At 47.2% G+C, this 18,651-nt stretch overlaps 1 protein-coding gene and 1 long non-coding RNA gene across 7 annotated transcripts in view; one reads left to right on the top strand and one right to left on the bottom strand.

The window, feature by feature from the left end:
* STAM (signal transducing adaptor molecule) overlaps positions 1-18,651 on the top strand; it is a 238,911-nt gene that overhangs the window by 164,882 nt on the left and 55,378 nt on the right. For all 6 annotated transcript variants that reach the window (XR_003941804.1, XM_030199525.1, XM_030199519.1 and 3 more), the window contains exon 10: positions 10,663-10,750. Coding sequence is in view for 5 of the 6 variants with exons in the window: in XM_030199525.1 (XP_030055385.1) it covers positions 10,663-10,750 (88 nt within the window). In the remaining variant the exon portion in view is untranslated. The remainder of the gene's footprint in view (positions 1-10,662; positions 10,751-18,651) is intronic.
* Positions 668-17,261, bottom strand: LOC115468043. Its single transcript, XR_003941809.1, has 3 exons — positions 17,241-17,261; positions 8,237-8,242; positions 668-753 (listed from the first exon to the last, which is right to left on the bottom strand). It is a non-coding gene; the product is annotated as an uncharacterized LOC115468043 (long non-coding RNA).

Below are 18,651 nucleotides of genomic sequence, written 5' to 3'. Positions count from 1 at the left end.
ATCTGGCCCTTCGCCTGTGGTGAGGTCCCCGACCTCGGTGCTGCCTGCTACCCAGGTGGACTCCCCTTCAACGTCGGTGGAGGAAGCTTCGCCGGAGTCCAGGCGGGTATCGACTTCTTGGCACCGCCATCGAGGACGTCGTTCCTCGGCACCGAGGCAGGCTCAGTTTCAGACTGCTCTGAGGGATGTCTTGTCCGATACTGAAGATGAGCGTTCGTGGGAGGAAGACGAGGATCCCAGGTACTTTTTGTCTCACGAGTCCTATTGGATTCCCTCTGAACCTTCCCCTCCACTAGAAAGGAGACTTTGTCCACTGGAGAATCTATCCTTTACTATCCTTTACCTCCTTTGTCCGGGAAATGGCTGTGGCTATGAAGCAGTATGGAGGTTGAGGATGAGCCCAGGGCTGAGATGCTTGAGGTCCTGGATTATCCTTCTCCACCTAGAGAGGCTGCAATGGCTCCTTTGCATAATGTACTGAAGGAAGTCCTTATGCAAAACTGGTCATTTCCTCTGTCTAATCCCGTGATCCCGAAAAAAAATGAATCCCATTATCGGATCCACGGGGAACCTGGCTTGATGAGGTCTCAGCTACCGCACAATTCCATGGTGGTGGACTCCGCTCTCAAAAGAGCCAATAGCACTAGGGACTATGCCTCGGTGCCCCCAGGCAGAAAATCTAGAACCTTGGACTCTTTTGGGAGAAAGGCGTATCAGGCCGCCATGCTCACTGCCAAAATCTAGACATACCAGCTTAGGAGTAACCTAAGGAAGTATTTCACAGAAAGCGTGGTGGAGGCTTGGAATAGCCTCCCGATGGAGGTGGTGGAGTCGAGGACTGTTCCAGAATTTAGAAAGGCATGAAGCATGCGGGATCGCATGGGATAAGCATATAGGAACAGGAAGAATTAGGGGTTACAGAGGATGGGCAGACTGGATGGGTCATATGGCCTTTATTTGTAGTCATGTTTCTATGTTTCTATCCACTTGTGGAACTCAGTGAGGCAACTGTCTAGCTTGGTTGATGCACTCCCTCTGGAGCAGGCCGAGCCTTTTCGCCAGGTGGTCAGGCAGCAGAAGGCATGTCGAAAATTCCTGGCCAGGGGTACGTTCGACACTTTTGATGTAGCATCTAGGATCGCTGCCCAAGGTATAGTGATGCGCAGACTCTCATGGCTGCGTGTCTCTGACCTGGATCATTTGGTTCAGCAGCGGATGGCGGATGTTCCTTGCCTGGGGGATAACTTTTTTGGTGAGAAAGTAGAGGATCTAGTTGACCAGCTCAAAAGCACAATGATGCTATGGATTCTCTCTCCCGCTGGGCGTCTTCCGCTACTACCCCCTCATCTAGGAGGTTTTTTGGATGGAAGAGGAGTGCTGCCTATTCCTACGCTAGGCGTAGGTACACTCCTGCTTCTCGGCAGCCTGCCCAGGCTCAGTCCCAGCGCGCTTGTTCTCGTCAACAGTGTGCGCCTAAGGCCACTGCGGCTCCCCAGCAAAAGCAAGGGATGGGCTTTTGACTGGCTCCAGTTCAGCATAGCCTCAATAAATGTGTCCGTACCGGACGATTTGCCGGTTGGGGGAGGTTAATGTTTTTTCACCAAATGTGGCCTGTTATAACCTCCGACCGGTGGGTTCTTCAAATTGTCCAGGTAGGATTCACCCTCAGTCTGGACTCCAAGCCTCCAAATTGCCTACCGGGAGCTCAGTCCTACAGCTCCCAGCACAAGCAGGTACTTGCAGAGGAACTCTCTGCCCTTCTACAGGCCCAAGCGGTCGAACCAGGGGAAGAAGGGCTGGGATTCTATTCCAGGTACTTCCTTGTGCAAAAGAAAACAAGGGGGATGCGTCCCATCCTAGACCTAAGGGCCGTGAACAAGTTTCTTGTCCGAAAAAAGTTCAGGATGGTTTCCCTAGGCACCCTTCTTCACATGATTCAGGAAAACGATTGACTATGCTCTCTGGACTTAAAGGATGCTTACACACACATGTTGATACTTCCAGCTCATAGGAAATATCTTCGATTTCGGCTAGGAACACAGCACTTTCAGTACCGTGTACTGCCTTTTGGCCTGTTGTCTGCACCCAGAGTGTTTACAAAATGCCTAGCTGTAGTCGCAGCTTCGCTACTCAGACTGGGAGTGAATGTGTTTCTTTATCTCGGCGATTGGCTGGTGAAGAGCACCTCGAAGGAAGGTGCTCTGGAGTCCATGCAAATGACTATTCGGGTGTTAGGGCTACTGGGGTTTGTCATAAATTATCCCAAGTCTCATCTCGCCCCAGTCCAAAAATTGGAATTCATTGGAGCTCTGTTGAACACTCAGACAGCTTGAGCTTATCCTCCCGAGGCAAGGGCGGACAACCTTCTGTCCCTGTTGTCCATGGTTTGAGCGTCTCAACAGGTCACGACTCAGCAGATGTTGAGACTTCTGGGGCACATGTCACACCCATGGCACGTCTACATATGAGATCAGCTCAATGGACCCTAGCTTCCCAGTGGTTTCAAGCTGCAGGGGATCTAGAGGATGTAATCCAACTGTCCACCGGCTTTCGGAATTCTCTTCAGTGGTGGACAATTCGATCCAATTTGACCATGGAATGACCATTCCAAGTTCCTCAGCCACGAAAAAAGTGCTGACGACGGATGCATCTCTCCTGGGGTGGGAAGCTCATGTAGATGGGCTCCACACTCAGGGAGCATGGTCCTTTCAGGAAAGAGGTCTGCAGATCAACCTCCTGGAATTAAGAGCGATCTGAAACGCTCTAAAGGCTTTCAGAGATCGGCTGTCCAACCGAGTAATCTTAATTCAGACAGGCAATCAGGTTGCCATGTTTTACACCAACAAGCAGGGGGGCACCGGATCTCGCCCTCTGTGTCAGGAAGCCGTCCAGATGTGTCTTTGGACTCACCGTCACGGCATGTTTCTCCAAGCCACTTATGTGGCAGGCGTAAACAACAGTCTGGCCGACAGGTTGAGCAGGATTTATTTATTTATTTATTGCATTTGTACCCCACATTTTCCCACCTTTTTGCGGGTTCAGTGTGGCTTACAATACGTTGTGAAAACTGGAAGTACATTTTGTTACAGCTCAGTTATGGATTACATTATGAAGCGTTATGCGAGACAAGTCTTGTAGCAAGGAATATAAATGGAAAAGATCATTGAGACATTGGAAGGAAAGAACGGGAAACTAAAAGGGGCGATACATTGGAGGGAACCAGCGGGAAACAGGAGGGGCGGTATATAATAACAGGCAAGCATTTGGTATACATTTTCTGTGAGTAAGGTATGAGTGTGGTAAGTTTGCGGGGGATGAGAAGGTGAGGTAGGGGATGGGAATTCATAGTGGCTGTAGTGATGCATTGTTGAACAGTGAGTGTGGTTTTATGTGTTTTGGTTCTTTCCGTAAATTTCCTCAAAGAGGTGGGTCTTCAGTAGTTTGCGGAAGGTTTTTTGCTCATGGATCGTTTTCAGGTTGCGTGGCAATGAATTCCAGTACTGCGTGCTCATGTAGGAAAAGGTTGACGCGTGCAGTGTTTTGTATTTCAGGCCCTTGCAATTAGGGAAGTGGAGGTTGAGGAAAGTTCGGGATGATCTTTTGGCGTTTCTTGGTGGTAAGTCTATTAAATCCAACATGTAGGCTGGGGCTTCACCGTGAATGATTTTGTGGACTAATGTGCACACTTTAAAAGTAATGCGTTCTTTAAGTGGGAGCCAGTGTAGCTTCTCTCGTAAGGGTTTTGCACTTTCATACTTTGGTTTTCCTAAGATGAGCCTGGCTGCTGTATTCTGGGCTGTTTGGAGTTTTCTCAGTATTTGCTTTTTGCAACCTGCGTATAGTGAGTTGCAGTAATCCAGATGGCTGAGAACGAGGGATAAACAAACAGTGGATCCAACAAAAGGTCCTCTCACAATGAGTGTCTTCCTGAACAAGGTAATCCGTGGGATATATAGGGGTAAGGCAGTATTTCCGGTTTTTCATCTTTTTCATCTAATCTACAAGGCTATTTGACTCCAGACAACACTTGACCCCTGACGCAGGCCTCACGGCCGAAACACGTCACGTGTCGGGTCATTTGTGCCATTGTGAATAAAGACCTTGTTCAGGAAGACACTCATTGTGAGAGGACCTTTTGTTGGATCCACTGTTTGTTTTTCCTTACTGGTTTTCCTGTGGAGAGCTCACCTTCTGTGAGTGTTTGCTTCGTTTGAGAACGAGGGATTGCACCAGGCTACGAAAGACGGATAATGCGACCTCACGAGTGGTCACTTAACTTGGGCATAGTCTGCAAGATCTTCTGAGCATGGGGCACCCCCTCAGTGGATCTTTTTGCCACTCAGATCAATCACAAGGTCCCTCAGTTCTGTTCCAGATTTAAGGCCCACGACAGACTAGCGTCAGATGCCTTTCTTCTACATTGGGGGACAGGCCTTCTGTATGCGTATCCTCCCATATCTCTGGTAGGGAAGACTTTGCTGAAACTCAAGCAAGACTGCAGAACCATGATCCTGATTGCACCCTTCTGGCTTCGTCAGATTTGGTTCCCTCTTCTTCTGGAGTTGTCCTCCGAAGAACCGTGGAGATTGGAGTGCTTTCCAACCCTCATCACTCAGAACGAGGGGTCGCTTCTACATCCCAACCTCCAGTCTCTGGCTCTCACGGCCTGGATGTTGAGAGCTTAGAATTCGCCTCCTTGGGTCTTTCAGAGGGTGTCTCCCGAGTCTTGCTTGCTTCCAGAAAAGATTCCACGAAGAAGTGTTATTCGTTCAAATGGAGGAGATTTGCCGTCTGGTGTGACAGCAAGGCTCTAGATCCTGTTTCTTTTCCTACATGGACCCTGCTTGAATACCTTCTACACTTATCAGAGTCTGGCCTCAAAACCAACTCAGTAAGGGTTCATCTTAGTGCGATTAGTACCTATTGTCACTGTGTAGAGGGTAAGCCTATTTCTGGACAGCCTTTAGTTGTTCGCTTTATGAGAGGTTTGCTTTTGTCAAAGCCCCCTGTCAAACCTCCGTCAGTGTCATGGGATCTCAATGTCATTCTCACCCAGCTGATGAAAGCTCCTTTTGAACCACTGAATTCCTGCCATCTGAAGTACTTGACCTGGAAGGTCGTTTTCTTGGTGGCTGTTACTTCAGCTGGTAGGGTCAGTGAGCTTCAGGCCTTAGTAGTACATGCACCTTATATCAAATTTCATCACAACAGAGTAGTCCTACGCACGCACCCTAAGTTCCTGCCAAAGGTGGTGTCGGAGTTCCATCTGAACTTGTCAGTTGTCTTGCCAGCATTCTTTCCCCGTCCTCATACCCGCCCTGGCGAAAGCAGTTTGCACACCTTGGACTGCAAGAGAGCATTGGTCTTTTAAGTGGAGCGGACAAAGCCCTTTAGACAGTCCGCCCGGTTGTTTGTTTCTTTTGATCCCAACAGGAGGGGAGTCGCCATCGGAAAACGCACAATCTCCAATTGGCTAGCAGATAGCATTTCCTTCACTTACACCCAAGCTGGGCTGACTCTGGCGGGCCATGTCATGGCTCACAATGTTAGAGCCCTGGCTGCGTCAGTGGCTCACTTAAAGTCAGCCTCCATTGAGGAGATTTGCAAGGCAGCAACGTTGTCATCAGTCCACACATTCACATCTCACTACTGCCTTCAGCAGGATACCCGACGCAACAGTCGGTGTGGGCAGTCGGTGCTGTAGAATCTGTTTTGGGTTTAGAATCCAACTCCACCCCCCCAGACCCATTTTTGTTCTGTTCCAGGCTGCACTCTCAGTTAGTTGTTTATGGTTTCAGGTCAATCTATTTTATGTGCTCGCCGTTGCGAGGCCCAATTGACCAATGTTCATTGTTTTGCGTGAGCCTGGTTGCTAGGGATACCCCACATATAAGAAAAAGCAATTTGCTTGTCCTCGGAGAAAGCGAAGATACATACCTGTAGCAGGTATTCTCCGAGGACAGCAGGCTGATTGTTCTCACAAACCTGCCCACCTCCCCTTTGGAGTTGATTTGTTTCTTTTTATGCTTTTGATTTAACTGAGGAATGTGTTTGTGCGAGGGGCAGGAAATCGGTCTGTGCATGCGCGCTGCACACGCGCCAGAGGACTCTGACAAAACTTTTTTAATATTTTGCTTGCAAAATGCCGATTCCTGGGCCGACGCGGACGTCGACCCACATGTGAGAACAATCAGCCTGCTGTCCTCGAAGAATACCTGCTACAGGTATGTATCTTCGCTTTATGGTTAAGTACATATGGAAATAGGAATTTGCAAAGAAATGCAGCAGATATTTCATGCCAGTCAAGTCTTAAAATATGTGATTTTATTGCTACATTATAATGTGATAACTATTTAGAAAAAAGGTTCTCCACCCACCCCTCAGGAAATACTTAGCCCACTAGGTTTTCAGTATTTCTACAGTTAATATGCATGAGATAGATTTGCATACAATGGAAGTAGTGCATGCAGATTTATCTCATGTATATTCATTGTTGGTATCCTGAAAACCTGACTGGCTAGGTGTGTCCTGAGGACCTGGGTTGAGATCCATTGATTTAGAAGATAGTTTTGATAAATCACAACATAATACTAATTAAATTATTCCCCTGATTATAGACTTTCATATTACTTGCCTTTATTGTATTCCTTATGTGTTTTGACTCCCCCCCCCCAACCCCCCCCCCCCCCCCCCCCCCCCACTTCCACTTCTCCAATAAAGCTTTCAGTGCTGCATAGATCACTCTTGCAGCTGCAATTATTCTATAAGCCAGGGTAGACTTTACTAGTAGTTGCCCCCCCCTCCCATTGTAATATAAATATATTTTAAATCTCCCAGAAGTAGGGCCCTGTGTGGTTCTGAGTATCCAGAAAAACCAGCAGAGGAGTAAGCAGCATGTAAGAAGTGCTGCTCACTGACTGTGCCTGCTAATGGAAGGACAATGCACAGGGAGTGAGGCAGTGGTGGCTCTGTTCCTTGAGCTGACTTAAGTTGAGGATTCTTCAGAGTTAGCATTCACAGTAGTTCAGAGACCATCCAGTGGCAATACCTGATTGCTGAACTTGGGACCCTTGGTTGCAGAGCTCTAGAAGTCCTGATGTATGTCTCCTCCAAAAGCCATCACTGCAGTAAGTGGGCTAAGTGAATTGAGAGATGAATATGAAATAGGGAGAAAATACCCTGATGGTTGTAAATAAAAAGTTTGTGATTCTGTGGCCCTAGGGAAGCCTGAAAGCCAAAATGAGTGGGTGGAAAATGGGCAAAAAATGGGCATGGCTACTGAAAGGGTGTCTGATGAAGAAGTTGGAAGTGGAATTACATTTTTGAAATTATAGATCATAGCTATAACGATCAGCATTAATAATAGTGTAATTTCTCCCATTGAAAATTGTTCATACTGCTATTGGCTTGCAGTGTAAACAGGTAATTGTAATGATGTTGGTGCATAACTTCCTGGAGTGGAGGAACCGTTTGCTCAGTAGGAAGAAAACAGACTTTTCTGTAAACTATTCTGCATTACTATATGATGAAACTTTTAAAACTGTTGTCCCTTTAATAGTATAAATAGGTTTTGAGTCTGTAGAAAAACTGTCTTATAAGATTTTCTATGTCTGCACCTCTCTCCAATAAACTAAACTAAACAATTCATTAAAATTTGTACCACGGAAAGAGTACCCAGTGACTCAAATTTGTCCTTGCATCAAGAATAACTGTTAACCTTGTTTCAGTTCAGCAGAACTGGTAGACTTTATAAAGAAAACACACATAAACCTGAACATAAAATCAGCACTTATTACTTTCTGATCTCCCAGAAAGCCTCCTTGTGACGCTGGGCAAGTCACTTAACTCTCTGTTGCCCCAAGTACAAAATAAATACCTGTATATAACATGTAAACCGCTTTGATTGTAACCACAGAAAAGCGGTATATCAAGTCCCCATCCCGTTTCCTACAGATTTCCTCTAAATGTGGCTGAAAGTGTAGTAGTTGTGGTGTTCCTTTAGCCATAATGGAGGGCAATTTTCAGACAGGCTTGTGAAAGGAAAGGAAATGAACAGGTAAGTCCACATTTCAGCTTTTGCATGTAAATGTTCTCATAAAATTAGTTAGATGACGACAAGCAGGACTGCTAAATCTTCACATTTATGGGTGACATCACCAATGAGGTCAATGCACGGGAAGCACTACCCCAGCATCTTTTCTAGAAGCCTTTGAGTAGCCTCACTATGTAAGTACACCTCTTCCTGTGGACCCTCCTCATATTGAACTTTCCTTCGGAGCTGATTGGACCCATTTTTTCCATTGTAATTGCCTCGGCACCTAAACGTTTTTTCCCTAATTCTGCTCGTCTGTAAGTCCTGGTGCTGTTGCACGGTTGTTTTGTGACTACCTAATAGATGCTTAAGTTTTTTGGCATTTTTCAAGTTTTCTTTTTTCACATTAAGTTGGTATAGGCTGCCTGTAAGCTTCAAACTCTTGGCTGGGGAATTTGTCACAATCGAGTCATTTGTTTTCACTGCAATTATTTGTCCAAATGAAATGTCCCAAAGAGAGATCCCCCCCCCCCCCCCCCCCCCCCCCCCCCCCAGTGACCTCAAAATTTGTTCCCAGTGTAACAGGAGCATATCCATTATGGATAGTCACTCATGGTGCCTGCAGTATCTGGGACCCAACCATAATCCAGCTCATTGTATTTGTTCACAGATGTTAGAGAGAGATTTCATGGTAGGGAAAAGAAGAGAGAAAAGTTTTTAGGTGGTAAGACTAGTTCATCAACATTGGCATTGGAAATATTGATCTCCATGGGTCTAGGAGCTGTATCAGACACTGGAGATGCATCGATATTGAGAGAGTCTCAATTATCCTTGACATGGAGCATCAGTAGAAGAAGGATTCTATTTCATCTTTGTTGCCAAGGGAAGCATGATGGAGGTTGAGATATCTTGGTATCGCTCTCCACTGAAGTGTGGCTCTGAGGAGCACCGAGGTTGCTGGAATCATCAAAGCATCCTTGACGTGAAGACTACATTTCCTCCATACAGTCAGAGAGGGTGTCAGAGCCTGGGTCTCTGGTTCTGATTATACCTCAGGTGATTCAGGCAGACATAGCCACTCCTACTGCGATGCTTACCCCCTTTGTTGATGGCAGCCTTTGAGGAGCAGCTAATTTAGAAGTTAGAGGAATGGATGGAACACTTCTTCGCTTGGTGTGATGTGGTGCAGTTTCGACATTGTTTATATTGAGGGCAGAGACAATCAAGCTGAATTTCAAGACCCATGCACTACCTAAAGGAACACCTCAATACTTAGGTCTGGAAGAGACTTTGATTCTAGATTTACTGCACGTGTCCCATTTCCAGTGTGTTTGGGGGAGAAAGTTTCACTAATGTATTCAGAATCCTCAGTGTCTTGACGCCATAGAAGACCTGATCAATACAGTCAGTGATGTGAGACATCCTCATAACTCTCCCACCTCCCCAAGGAGTTGAATTTCTTCTAGCTTGTGATGGACTAAGGAAGTTGTACATGTACGAAAAGTCTACTTGAACGCTTCTAGAAAAGTTAACTGGGGTGTAGTGCCATCACACATATGTGAAGATTGTCCTACTGTTCTCAGAGAACATCTGCTACAGATATGTACCGTATTTTTCGGACTATAAGACGCACTTTTTTCCCCAAAAATTTGGGAGGAAAATGGGGGGTGCGTCTTATAGTCCGAAGGTAGCGAGTTTGGGATCGCCGTCCCCTACTTACGCGATGCCATGTTCCCTGGTGGTCTAGTGACGTCGGGGCAGGAAAGAGCCCCCTCTTTCCTGCCCATCGCGCTGCTCTCCGTGCTCCTGACTGCTTCCTGACGGTCTCGGCGATATTCAAAATGGCCGCCGAGATTCTCGGCGGCCATTTTGAATCTCGCCAAGACCGTCAGGAAGCAGTCAGGAGCACGGAGAGCAGTGCGATGGGCAGGAAAGAGGGGGCTCTTTCCTGCCCCGACGTCACTAGACCACCAGGGAACATGGCAACGCGTAAGTAGGGGACGGCGATCCAAAACTCGGACAAGATGCACCGGAGCACCTAGGTTTTAGAGGAGGGAAAAAGGAAAAAAAAATTTTTCCTATTTCCCTCCTCTAAAACCTAGGTGCGTCTTATGGTCCGGTGCGTCTTATAGTCCGAAAAATACGGTAACTTGTCAAATGAAAAAGTACATGTGTTGCAAGCTGGCATATACCTGTGAAGTAGGCATGCACAGGGATAGAATTAGGGCAAAGTTGTACTTTATGCATGTATTCATCTAAAGTACATGCTAAACTTTACACCTGCATGCGAGCAAGTGTAATGTCCATTCCTTGAATGTAGGCACAATTTCTGCTGGATTTTCACTGATATTTTCTAGTCACATTGGTTCCTGTGTGTATTTTTATAAAATAGTACCAAAATAGGCATCTTCCTGCTTTCTTGAGTCCCCGCTTATAAAATTCCCTTCATTCTGACTTGTCAAAGTGCCAGATACCTGAGCAACTTAAAGAATTTTAGAAAATTGTAATTAAACAGTAATCTTTTAATTGCAGTCTGTCTTTGAAGTAATTGTATTTCAAAGTTGAATAGCATAAATGTACCCTCATATTGTTTTGAAATTGTTTAGTGTTAATGTCATTGTTGTTTTTAGGACAAAATGGATCAATTGCTACAGAGTCTACAAAATGCAGACCCAAGTGATGGACAGCCAGATCCAATGGAGCTGCTTCATCTGGAAGGTAAAGTAACCTCTTGTTTTACATACTTAAGTTTTGAAGTGAAAGGCTGAGTACTAATGTACATTTGTACATCCTTGTGAGAACTTGGTTGATGTTGTCTTGAAGTCTTAACATTTATTTTCATGACTGGAACAATGTAGTATAAGGTATACTTTCATGGGGCCATGTGACCTGGATCTGCCACTGTTGGAGACTGGATGCTGTGCTTAATGGATTGTTGGTCTGTCCAAATATTGAACATCTTATGTTTAGTTTTAGAAAAATGTATCAGAACTGATGTCTAGGATTTCAGAAAAAAAGTGAAAAGGGGGTGAGGGGTGGGGGGGGGGGGGGTGTTACACAAACGATAGAGAAAAAGGAGCAGCTAAAATGGCTGGCATGTCCAGTGTAGTAAAATCTGTCTGTCTTATAGTCAGTAAATATAGAATGAAGAGAGAAAGTCTGACATCCTTTGGATGGTCCATATTTTTGCTTCATTTATAGTGAATCCTAATCTACACCCTGATATGAGACAGAGATAACTTTATTGAACAAATAACTTGGTGAAAAAGATATATGTTGATTACTACTACTACTTATTTCTATAGCGCTACAAGATGTATGCAGCACTGTACACTTGAACATGAAGAGACAGTCCCTGCTTCACAGAGCTTACAATCTAATTAGAACAAACAGGACAAACAAGAGATAAGGGAATATTAAAGTGAGGATGATAGAATAAGGGTTCTGAACAAGTGAATAAGGGTTAGGAGTTAAAAGCAGCATCAAAAAGGTGGGCTTTTAGCTTAGATTTGAAGACGGCCAGAGATGGAGCTTGACGTACCGGCTCAGGAAGTCTTGTATAAATAGCATGTGAACTTTTTGGTAATTAGCGTCACCTCCTTGAACAGCAACTTCAACTAAATGTTGCCTATAACTATTGTTCAGTCTCTCACAACACCCTTCTGAAATTTTGGCCTAATCTTCAGATGAAACTGCTTCAGATCTATGACAGCTTACTTCTGGTCTTTCCACATTTTAATAGAGCTTAGATTGGGACTTTGATTTGGCCATGTCTTGCTGTATGACTCACTTTAAGCTGGTCTGAGCTCACAAATGGGCTAACATTCTCTAGAATTTTCTGGTATAAAGTTGAATTCATGATTCTGTCAATGACATTTTGGCCATCTAGGTCCTTATGCAGCAGACAAGCTCCACACTGATAACTCCACCATCACATTTGACAGTCAGGATGAGGTTCTTAATTTGGAAGGCAGTGTTGGCTTTTTTGCCAGTGAAACATTTTGTTGTTGTGACAAAGAAATTCAATTTCTGATTCATCTATCCAGAGAACATTATTCCAGAAATCTTGTTTGTCACCCAGATGCTGTTTGGTGAATGTGAGGCAAGCACCAATGTTCTCTTTACTGCAGCGGTTTCTTCTATCGTTCTATAAATACCATTCCCATTCAGGTTTTTTCCAGTGATTGATGCATGAATCTTCACAGCACAATTGAGAGAGGCCTGCAGATACTCTAGTCTGGTGTTCTTTATGATTTCTTAGATGATTTTCCATTTTGGTCTTGGGGTGATCTTGGCACGGTAGTGTTAGCTTTCTCTCTCTATAGACTATCTGCCTGACAGTGGATAGATGGAGATCTAAACATTTAGAAATGACCTTATAACAGTGTCCAGAAAGATGAGAATCATCAAGACGAGACAAAGTTGAATGATTGCAACCGTCAACTGTATACAGATGTTAGGCCTTAAAAATGAGAGGGGAGAGTTAGATTGTATAGCACAGAATGAAGAGGCAAATATAATTGGCATCAGAGACCTGGTGGAAGGAGGATAACCAATGGGACACACTTATACCATGGTACAGATGATATTGAACTGATAGGACGGAAAATTGGTAGGGGGGGCACTATATATTTAAGAGGACATTGAGTCAGACAGTATAAAAGTTCTGCAGAAAACAAAATGTGCTGTAGAATCTGTGGATACAAATTCCATGTGAGAAGGTGATTAAGAACATAAGCGTTGCCATACTGGGACAGAGTGCAGGTCCATCAAGCCCAGTATCCTGTTTCCAACAGTGGCCAATCCAGGTCACAAGTACCTGGCAAGATCCCAAAAGAGTAAAACAGATCTTGTGTTGCTTCCTAGAAATAAGCAGTGGATTTTCTCAAGTCTGTCTTAATAGTGTCGCACGGACTTTTCTTGTAGGAAATTTTCCAAACCTTTTTTAAACCCTGCTAAACTAACTGCTTTTATCACATTCTATGCCATTGAATTCCAGAGTTTAATTACACATTGAGTGAAGAAATATTTTCTCTGATATGTTTTAAATTTACTACTTAGTAGCTTCATTGAGTACACCCTAGTCCTAGTATTTTTGGAAGTACTAAACAAGGAATTCAGGTCTACCTGTTCCACTCCACTCAGCGTTTTATAGACCTTATCTCCTCTCAGCGATCTCATCTCCAAGCCTATCCTCATAGGAAAGTAGTCCCGCCCCTTTATCATTTTTGTCACCCTTCTCTGTACCTTTTCTAATTCCACTATATCTTTTTTGAGATACAGTGACCAAAATTGCACACAGTATTCAAGGTGCAGTCACACCATGGAGTGATACAATGGCATTATAACATTCTCATTTTTGTTTTCCATTCCTTTCCTAACAATTCCTAACATTCTATTTGCTTTCTTAGCCGCTGCTGCACAATGAGCAGAAGTTTTCAACTTTAAGCAGGTTCAACAATGCTTATCATTCCTTCAAAAATCTTATCTGATCTGTGTGTATTAGTCCTGGAATAATGTTATTGATTCGATTGGCTAGCACTGCCGATATGGGTCTATACATGGATAGAAAACAGAGGGTAGGGTTAAATGGCCAATTATTTCAGTGACGGAGGTTGAATAGTGGAGTGCCTCAAGGATCTGTGTTGGAACTGGTGCTATTGAACATATTTATTAATGATCTTGAAATGGGAACGTTGAATGTGATTAAATTGCAGATGACACAAAACTATTTAGAGTTGGTAGACATGTGTGGATTGTGGAAAATTGCAGGAAGACCTTAGGAGATTGGAAGACTGGGCATCCAATAGCAGATGAAATTTAGTGTGGAGAAATGCAAAGTGATGTACATTGAGAAGAATATTATGCTAATATCTATATTAGGATTCAGCACCCTAGAAAAACATCTAGGTATCATTGTAGACAACACACTGAAATCTTCTTCACAGTGTGTGGTGGCAGCCAAAAAAGCAAACAGGACACTAGGAATCACTTGGAAAGGGATAGAAACAGAGGTGTGCTGAAGCTGGCTCGCAGGAGCCAGTGGATGGATTTTCTGAAAATCTGTGAGCTGGTTGTTGCGCCAGATTAGCTGGGGCTGGAGTGATCCTCCGGAGGGAGCCACAGGCCATGCTTACCTGTGGCTCACAGTTCCAGCAGCAGGAACTGAGAAGGAGGCTAAGGCTGGAGCTCGGGGGCTGAAAAGGGGGGCAGGTGGGGGCTGGGATGAATCACTGCACATGGATGGGAGGGGAAGGCAGGGGAGAGAGTAGAATCGCTGGATATGGGGGGGTGCAGGGGAGAGAGGAGAATCGCTGGACATGAGGAGGACAGAGGAGAATCGCTGTCATGGATGGGAGATGGAGCAGGGGAGAGAGGACAGTCGCTGGACATGGATGAGATGGGAGGGCAGGGGAGAGAGGAGAATCACTGGACATAGAAGAGGGTGGAGGGAAGGTCGGGGTAGAGGAGAATTGCTGGACATGGATGGAGGGGAGAGAGCAGAATTGCTGGGCATTGATGAAGAGGAGGGGAGAGGAGAGAGAAGAATTGCTGGACATGGATGGAGGAGGGAGAAGACAGAGGAAGGAGATGCACGTGGATGGAGGGGAGAGAGAGGAGAAATGCTGGACATGGATAGAGGGGAGTGAAGACAGAGGAAGGAGGTGCACAGGGAGGGAAGGTGAAAAGTGCTGGGCGTGAATGCAAGGGATGGGAGAGAGAAATGCTGGTCATGGATAGAGGGGCGGGAAGAGAAAAGATGAAGATGCACATGGATGGAGGTGATGGAAAGGGAAGAGAGGTGAAAAACTGCACATGGGTGGAGAATATAGGCAAAAGCTGGATTCACTCTATACATCCTCCAGTCAAGTCCGTGGAGGACCCAGCTTTTATTTATGAATGTAGGACAAGAAATGAAGAAGAAAGGAGGAAAGTAAAGAAATAAATGGTCAGGAAGCCCTGAAAACAGAGTTAAGAGAGTAGCAGAATCAGAGACTGGGACCAACATGATCAGAAAAATAAGGTCACCAGACAGGTAGAAAAAAATCATTTTATTTTCATTTTGGTGTATTTGAGAATTTACATCTGCTGTCTTATTTTGCACTGTATAGGAGGAAACATGTCTTTCTGTTTTCCTGATGTTTTGCTGCATTCAGAGTCTAGCTTCTTAAGATTTCAGGTTAAATTTTGAAGAATTTGAAGAGGGTCTATCTCTGTTCTGCATGTGTAACTGAGGTGAAGGATTCAAATGTAGTGGTCTGTGTGGGGAATCTGTAACAGTTCTTCTCCGAGGACAAGCAGGCTGCTTGTTCTCACGACTGGGTTGACGTCCATGGCAGCCCCTCGAAACCGGAAGAAAAATCTCGCGGGAGGTCCCGCACGCAAGGTACGCCCACCGTGCATGCGCGGTCGTCTTCCCACCCGTGCGCTCCCGGTCAGTTTTTCGATTTTCCACGGTGGAGAGAGACGTAGCTTCGTCCCTCTCCGTGTCAGCCCCGGAAAACCATTTTGCGGCCTAGCCTGCGATTTCCTTTTACTATACGCGCATTCGCGCGTCTCTTCTTTTCTTTTCGTAAAAAAAATCCTTATCGTTGAGTGTTTTCTTTTGCCGCGCAACCGATTTCTTTCTTTTGTGGTGTTATTTTTACCGCCACCATCGACAGTTTTGACTTCGCCGACACGATTTTTCCGTCGATGTCCTCAAAGGTCTCGAGCAGATTCAAAAAGTGTGGTTGGTGCAGCCGGCAGATCTCGCAGACCGATCCTCACGCTTGGGGTCTCCAGTGCCTCGGCCCGGAGCATAATTCCAAGACGTGCACCTTGTGTCTCGGCTTGAAAAAGCGGACGCAGGTGGCGAGGCAAGTTCTTTGGGACCGTCTTTTCGGAACTTGCACCGGCCCTTTGATGTCAACGGCTGGGGCTTTGATATCGATACCGATGTCGACGACTTTGACGCCGAGCATGGCATCGACCCCAGGAATACAGGTTCCCTTGGCCCGATGACCCTGGGCCATCGGGACCGAACCCTGTCGGATCCGACCCCCAGAGGGCGCGGAGACTCCACCTCCTCCTCGTCCATGCCACAGAGCGCCGATGACGGGCATCGGAAGAAGGTTGCGAAAAAGCACTGTCATCGGTCGCCCACGGCGCATGGCACGGGCAGCTCAGGGACGTCGAGAGACGATTTGATCCCTAAGAGGCGCCCGCGCCGAGAGGAGCGCTCCCCCTCTATTGAAGAGGTGTCGATGCGCAGGTCGTCGGGTACCCCGGTACCGTCTCCTGGACCCGGGCAGCTTCGAGCACCGACACCCGCATCGGCTCCCCAGCCTCTCCTGACATTAATTGACGAGTGCCTCCGAGCCATCCTCCCAGGTATCCTGGAGGGGCTGATGCGCCAGGCCCTGCCGGCACCGGGGGTGCTTGTGCCTGCGGTGCCGTCGATGGAAGTGCCGGCTGGCTCTGGCCCCGTGATGCGGTCTTCGACGCCAGTGCCACTTGCGGCGCCGGTCTTGATCGCCACTCAGTTGGAATCCCCGTCAATGGAGGGAGCTTCGTCCTTGCCGGCGCGGGAGTCCACCTCTCGGCATCATCATCGAGGACCTGGTTCCTCGGGGTCGAGGTGGGCCCAGTTGCGGTCTGAACTCAGAGAGCTCATGTCCGACACCAAGGAGGAGGCCTTGTGGGGGGAGGAGGAGGATCCCAGATATTTCTCCTCCGAGGAGTCTGCGGGTCTTCCCTCCGACCCCACGCCTTCACCGGAGAGGAAGCTCCAGAGAGCCTCTCCTTTGCCTCCTTTGTCCAGGACATGTCTATTAGCATTCTCTTCCCAGTGGTTACCGTGGATGACCCGAGGGCTGAGATGCTCGAGGTCCTCGACTATCCATCACCACCTAGAGAGTCTTCCACGGTACCGTTGCACAGTGTTCTCAAGGAGACACTGCTTCGGAACTGGTTGAAGCCCTTATCTAATCCCACCATCCCTAAGAAAGCAGAGTCCCAATACAGAGTCCACACAGACACGGAGTTGATGCGGTCTCAGCTACCACATGACTCAGCGGTCGTGGACTCTGCTGTCAAATGGGCCAGGAGTTCGAGGGATACCGCCTCGGCTCCCCCAGGGCGGGAGTCTTGCACTCTGGACTCGTTTGGGAGGACGGCCTACCATTCTTCCATGCTCGTGACCAGAATCCAGTCATACCAGCTCTACACGAGCATCCACATGCGGAACAATGTGCGGCAACTGGCGGACCTGGTTGACAAGCTCCCGCCGGAGCAGTCCAGGCCTTTTCAGGAGGTGGTCAGGCAGCTGAAGGCGTGCAGAAAGTTCCTGTCCAGGGGTATTTATGACACCTGTGATGTGGCATCCAGAGCCGCGGCCCAGGGTATAGTGATGCGCAGGCTCTCATGGCTGGGTGCCTCTGACCTGGATAACCGGACTCAACAACGGCTGGCGGATGTCCCTTGCTGGGGGGATAATATTTTCGGCGAGAAAATCGAGCAGTTGGTGGACCAACTGCACCAGCGGGAAACCGCTCTCGACAAGTTCTCCCACCGGGCGCCTTCAGCATCCACCTCCACAGGTGGACGTTTTCCCGGGCCCGGCAGGCTGAACCCTACGCTTACAACAAGCGTAGGTACAACCAGCCGGCCCGAAGGCCTCCTCAGGCACAGGGACAGTCCCAGCGCTCGTTCCCGTCAACAGCGTGCGCCTAAGCAGGCCCCTGCAGCTCCACAGCAAAAGCAGGGGACGGGCTTTTGACTGGATCCATGGGAACATAGCCGCCATAAAGGTAGCTGTGCCGGACGGCCTGCCGGTCGGGGGGAGGTTGACAGTTTTTCACCAAAGGTGGCCTCTTATAACCTCCGACCAGTGGGTTCTCCAAATAGTGCGGTGTGGATACACTCTGAATTTGATCTCCACCCCACCAAATTGCCCACTGGGAGTTCAATCCTTCAGATCCAGGCAGGTACTTGCAGAGGAACTCTCCGCCCTTCTCAGCGCCAATGCGGTCGAGCCCGTGCCACACGGGCAGGAAGGGCAGGGAATTCTATTCCAGGTACTTCCTTGTGGAAAAGGAAACAGGGGGGATGCGCCCCATCCTAGACCTGAGAGGCCTGAACAAATATCTGGTTCGAGAAAAGTTCAGGATGCTTTCCTTGGGCACCCTTCTCCCCATGATTCAGAAAGACGATTGGCTATGTTCCCTGGATTTAAAGGATGCTTATACTCACATCCCGATACTGCCAGCTCACAGACAGTATCTGCGATTCCGTCTGGGGACACGTCACTTCCAGTATTGTGTGCTGCCCTTTGGTCTCGCCTCTGCACCACGGGTATTCACGAAGTGTCTCGTAGTGGTTGCGGCGTACCTTCGCAAGCTGGGGGTGCACGTGTTCCCGTATCTCGACGATTGGCTGGTGAAGAGCACCTCAGAGGCAGGAGCTCTTCGGTCCATGCAGTGCACTATTCCACTCCTGGAGCTGCTAGGGTTTGTAATAAATTACCCAAAGTCCCATCTCCAGCCAGTCCAATCTCTCGAATTCATAGGAGCTCTGCTGAATTCACAGACGGCCCATGCCTACCTTCCCGAGGCGAGGGCTCAGAACCTCCTGTCCCT

The sequence above is a fragment of the Microcaecilia unicolor genome, chromosome 1 (assembly GCF_901765095.1).
Source record: "Microcaecilia unicolor chromosome 1, aMicUni1.1, whole genome shotgun sequence".
In the NCBI taxonomy this organism is placed as follows: domain Eukaryota; kingdom Metazoa; phylum Chordata; class Amphibia; order Gymnophiona; family Siphonopidae; genus Microcaecilia; species Microcaecilia unicolor.
The sequence above is the reverse complement of the archived record's forward strand: the minus strand, read 5'-3'. Positions and strand labels throughout refer to the sequence as shown.